The 5,461-nt window shown below is 47.6% G+C and overlaps 1 protein-coding gene across 1 annotated transcript; it reads right to left on the reverse strand.

Annotated features, from left to right (window-relative positions):
- Nucleotides 1-1,166: 1,166 nt before the first annotated feature.
- LOC145819960 (uncharacterized) lies at nucleotides 1,167-2,919 on the reverse strand. Its single transcript, XM_082914059.1, has 2 exons — nucleotides 2,331-2,919; nucleotides 1,167-2,221 (listed from the first exon to the last, which is right to left on the reverse strand). Exons 1-2 carry the CDS (start codon nucleotides 2,800-2,802, stop codon nucleotides 1,248-1,250), a joined length of 1,446 nt encoding a protein of 481 aa, XP_082770185.1. The 5' UTR covers nucleotides 2,803-2,919; the 3' UTR covers nucleotides 1,167-1,247.
- Nucleotides 2,920-5,461: the final 2,542 nt, after the last annotated feature.

A 5,461-nucleotide genomic window follows, 5' to 3' on the forward strand; every position in this document is an offset into this window, starting at 1 on the left:
CAGCTGTAGACCTACATAGTATCCGAACGCCATGGTCGTTCCATACCTGGGCTTTTGATCTGATAGGGCCCATCTCCACATCTTCTAAGAGGTACAAGTGGATTCTCGCAGACACAGAATTGAGTACAAAGTGGGTCGAAGCAATTCCTCTAAAGAACGCTACGGGGCCTGTAGTCGCGAACTTCATCAAGGAGAATATCATTTGCCGATTTGGGGTACCAAACACCATCCTCTCGGATAACGGCACTCCCTTCATAAACAAATATGTGAAGAGCCTCTTAGAGACTTACCAAGTGAAGCATCACAAATCCACACCCTACTATCCAAAAGGGAACGGGCAGGCGGAAGCCACAAACAAGACACTGATAAGGATTCTGAGCAAGATGATGGATGAGTTTGGGGGGACTTGGTCCGAACAGTTGATAGTAGCCCTATGGGCGTATCGCACTTCGAAGAGAAAGCCAACTCAAGCAACTCCTTACTCCCTTGTGTATGGGTCCGAGGCAGTGTTACCTATAGAGTTGGAAACGCCATCTGCTCGAATGGCTCTCGCCTCGGGGATGGTATTGGAGCCTCGAACCACCAGATTGGAAGCATTAGAGGAAAAGCATGACAGAGCTGCAAAAGTCATGGAAAGGTATCATGAATCCATCGCCCGAGCCTATAACCAGACTGTGATACCAAGGAAGTTTGAAGAAGGTGATCTAGTATGGAAGATTGTAGACCCAATCATGCGAGGACAGCCTTTGCCCAAGTTTTCTCCAAAATGGGAAGGGCCCTACAAGGTGGTTCGGGCGAGCTCAAGCGGGTACTACAAACTTGTAAGGGTTGAAGACGGCTTTCGAACTGGCCCGCTCAATGCAAAGTTTATCAAGCATTACTACCCATAGTTGGACTCATCTATGTTGAAATTCATTTTCACTTTCTTACTTTGTCTAAAAGATGTATTTCCCTTACGTTATGAAGAAGCTGGTTTTCTCTATGGTGCATGTTTTATCCCATCACTTACAGTGAATCTATTATACTTTCGTCAAGAAAGTTGAAGAACTAATGAGAATATTTCAGCTTTTATATGTGCATATGATTGTTCTTTCCATTGTATCATTCGAAATAAATATTTTATCAAGTAGAATGAGAAAACAATGCGAAAATGTCCAAACAACAAAAATTTTGTCATTTCATTGCATTGTCCTAGATAAAACATTTATATCGAAAGGGGCAAGAAAGTAATGATAAAAAAAAAAAACTCAATCTTTCCTAAAGACACCCTCGAAGAAGCTGCCCGTCATATCTACATCTGGAGGACAAACAGTAGAGTGTGCCTCTAAAGTCTCCAAGGCCCGAGCATAACCCGACTCAAGTTCACGAAGAGTTGCCTTTATCTCATCTATAGAGGTGCGATAAGAGGCAAGCACAGACATAAGTTCCAGCTGATGACTGGCGTTCGAAGCTATATCCAGGCGCTTCCGAAACCATGATAAGTCCACTTGGTGACGCTCCATGTCAGAGATCCCCTGATACGCCGTCTCGACTACTTTCCCATTAAGGTCACACAACCGTTGCCTGTCCAAGCTATATAAGATAGTGGCAAAAGACTCGAGAAGAGCAGTCTGAATGAGTGGACACTGGCAAGCAAATGAAGCAAAGGTCTCCGGGTAACTTGAATGCACAAGCTGTAGAACTGAAGCAAACTCAGGAGCTACCCAATAATGGAGAAATGATACTTTGCCAGAAGCTGAAGGAGGAATTGGGGCCGGAAAGCTGCTAGTCTCAGGAATCTCCCCAATGTCTATCGGGTTAGATGAACCACCCGGAGGGGTAACTCCCGGCAGAGGTCCCAAGCCTGAGAATGCCGAACGATAAGGGGAAAGACCAAAAGCATCACTATCAATGTGGAAATCACTAAGATTCAGATCCAAAATATTCGAAGGCACTGGCGATGAAGAACCTCTGGCAGTCGTCTCAAAGGCAGGTGTCCCCCCTTGAGAAGGAGAACCGTGAGGAGTTACAAAGAGAGTCGGAGTAGAGCCCGAGGCAGGTGAAGGCAGGACCCCGGTAGCAGCTAACACTGGAGCAGAGTCCGAGGCAGGTGAAGGCAGGACCCCGGTAGCAGCTAACACTGGAGCAGAGTCCGAGGCAGGTGAAGGCAGGACCCCGGTAGCAGCTAACACTGGAGCAGAGTCTGAGGTAGGTGAAGGCAAGACCCCGTTAGCAGCTAACACTGAAGAAAAGATAAGAAGGCCTTATTAGAGGTAGGGAACAGGAAAGTCATTTAAGTAAAGATTTCTCACAGATATAAGTAAATGACAAACTTCAGAAAGAAAGATTACCAGAGGGAGAATCAATATGCAAAGCAGGGGCAACTGAAGGACTCCTAGCATCAACAAAGTCACTTGGTCGTGTAGAGACCACCTGATCGATCTCAATGTCTGATGAAGCCTGAACAGTAGCAGTCATCCCTGAAGAAGGAAGGAGGGCCGGAGGATGAGAATCACCATAAGTGCCAGAGCGAGTCTCAGAGATTTCTAGCACATCCACCTCCACACCATTCCCAGAGGCGCACCTCGTCTCTACATTGCTTCTAGAAGCATGGCCTACGGCATCAATTTCTGAGGCATCAGTCCCTCCAGTAATCTCAACATCAGAACGGTGAGCCCCAATAACCTCGTCACCAAGATAGCGCTCCTCCTCAGCTATGGTAGGGCGGTGACGACGCGTGCGTGGAATAAGGTCACAAAAATGATCGGAGGACTCAGCCTCATCATCATCGTCATCTATAACTGCTATACGAGGGGTGCACATCTTCACAAGTCTTGCAGACAAAGGGAGGGTGTCGTCCAAGTCTGAGTCCGGCCTGGGGGAGGCAGCATGGCCAGGAGCCACGGTACCGAGAACGTCGACAACCGCAGGATCCTACACAACATGGGCAAATAAAAGTTTTCATTTTAGAAGGTATAGTCGCAAGAAGGAAAGTAGCTTCAAATCAAGAATTTCGGGTACCTCATGAAGCCTTTTGGAAAGGCGAGGAGCGGAAGGACTGGCATCAGAAGTCCTCTTGTGAGCCATCTTCTTAAGGCGGGTCGTCCGAGGACCAGAGGCCTTATTCAAAGGGACTGGCTCTGGAGAAGTAATTGCCAAGCTAGAAGCAGATGCCCGAGCAGAAGGGTCAGTTGGAGCAGATGAGGTGAAGAAACTCTCGTACATGTGGTCAGATTTTCGGCTCTCGGGTAGCCGAAGAGAAGAATCCTTCTTATAAATCGGCGGAGGCAAACATACGGTCGGTCTGCTCTGGACAAATGCAATAAACGCATCGATATTCTTCTGCCAATACCGCCTGAAAGAAGGGGTGAAACCCCCTACTCGGCTCAAGCCTGGCATCGTCAAAGAGCCGGATATGGGAAGCACGGTGTGTACAAGCCCGCGACTGAAGCGCCCGTAGCTCGTTGAAAATGATAATAAAGGAGGTGCTGGCCCCGGGGCACATTGATCAAACCCGAATTGACATGCTACACGGTCAGGCCTATAAACGGCACTATCAACGCCTTCCTCATGCCACACCGGTAATGAACTCGGACGGATCATAATCAGCATATCAACAAAGGGTGCAGGGATGTTTTTCGGCAAAGGAAAGGACACCGAGCGGGAGGAACCATGATAGATAAGCGGTGTGGCCACACCCACAGGTGGGCATACATACGGCTGTGCCACAAAGCGTCGGGGATCATCCACCAGAGTATTCAAGGATAAGGTGGAAATGGTACGTGACCACCGTGTAATCAACGGCTGGCAAGACTTCGCTTTCTCAAATGTCCGAGACCCATCAGTATCGAGCACGGGGATGCCATCTTTATCCACTTTCTCCCGAAGAACTTCCGCCTCAAATACAGTCGGAGCAGGGGCAAATTTTGGGAACCTCTCGAAGAAGAAACATAGCAGGAACTGGCTGTGAATAAAGGAGACAGGCTCATATCGACCCACGGAGCGAACCATATCTCGATGTAGTAGATCCAGCCGATAGTAGAGATTCCCAAGAAATAGGGGAGCCAAAGGGATCCGATCTCCTCTAAAGAGCCTGACTGCCAAGGGGAAGACGAAAGGATTGAGGGAATCCGGAGGTGTGCTCGGAAGAATGAAGAATGAAAGGAAGCAAGCCAGAAATCCCAAGAAATAGAGCCTGGAGCCATACATCGGACCGGCTTCATACTCCCGAGAGTCAGGGTCAGCATCTCTGGCCAAGGGCTGAAGATCCTTGAAGAAGTGACGGATCCATGCAGTATAGGATGCACGGTCCGTCCTTACTCGACTAGTCCTCCTCGCTGAACCATCAAAAACAGAACTCCACCGACCACAAGTTTGAAGATTTAGCTTCAGAGATTGGATCAAAGAATCATCTTCGGGGGGTGTCTGCTCAGGGTCGAAGGCATCAGGGCCGGTCACTTCCAGACGCAGCAACATGAACACATCCTCAAGAGTGGGCCCCATCTCGTGCTGGCCAAGTATAAAGGTGTGTGTCTCGGTGCTCCACCGAAGAGCCATGGCTTCCAGGCTAGCATTGTTGCGACGGATGGATAGAGATCTAGATATTTTCACCGGGATCAATAGCCGAGCCTCCTGAAGCCGTTGACAGAGGCTCTTGTCCGAGAGGACATCATCAACCCACTCTTGCCAACCGAAAGGAGGGTTTGAGAAGGCCTTGAACTGAGGATAACAGTATGGAAAGTCCCCCCGCTCAATCCGAAAGCGTAGCACCGAGGAAGGAGAAATGAGGGCCTCCTGGCCAGAGTCAGTGTCCTCAGTGAGACATAATGGAGCCCCCTTCGGAGATAGAAGAGAAGTGGTAGAGGTAGCCGCCCGCCAGAAGGGGTCCTTCCGACCAAAATAAGGAGATTTCCTCCACTCAGATACCGGAGGTACATCCCTCTCTTTCATGAGAGCCGGTTCCGATGACCCCGGGACAACGGGTTTCTTTCGAGAAGACATATGGCTGAAATAACCTGTATAAATATTAAAGAGTTGACCGTATTAAAATTCAGAATATTGTTACATGCAACATGATGGGTTTATCAACAAATTCAACTTCGGACGTCATCAACAATTCATTTTCTTGGATATTCTTCAAGCTCAACAAATTTTAATACCAATGGGTGCATCATCAACATATAGATTTTCATCTTCTATCATCAATAAGAGGTGCAATGTCATAGGTCGCTTCATGATGAAGTTCAATTGGGTCAATTTCTTAAAGTCACTATGTTCTATATTAAAGGTCCAATTTATACGGGGTTCAAAATTTGGACAGAGTGAAGTTCAATAGTAAATTTCAGGCCCGAGATCCGAAGTATATTACATTGCTTATCAGTAGCAAGATTCAATGGATCATTATGCAAATTACAAGAATGTCCTTTCCAAAGTCCATATTCATAAGTCCAGGGTTTTCCCTCTCCATGTCAAAAATGGAGCT

Source organism: Camellia sinensis, chromosome 2 (genome assembly GCF_055761805.1).
Source record: "Camellia sinensis isolate YWXY chromosome 2, ASM5576180v1, whole genome shotgun sequence".
Classification (NCBI taxonomy): Eukaryota; Viridiplantae; Streptophyta; class Magnoliopsida; order Ericales; family Theaceae; genus Camellia; species Camellia sinensis.

Excerpts from the sequence above, each read along its gene's own strand:
- LOC145819960 (XM_082914059.1), bottom strand. The coding sequence starts at position 2,802 with ATGTGCACCCCTCGTATAGCAGTTATAGATGACGATGATGATGAGGCT. Across the intron at positions 2,222-2,330 it reads GCATATTGATTCTCCCTCTG|TGTTAGCTGCTAACGGGGTC; the intron begins GTAATCTTTCTT and ends TCTTTTCTTCAG.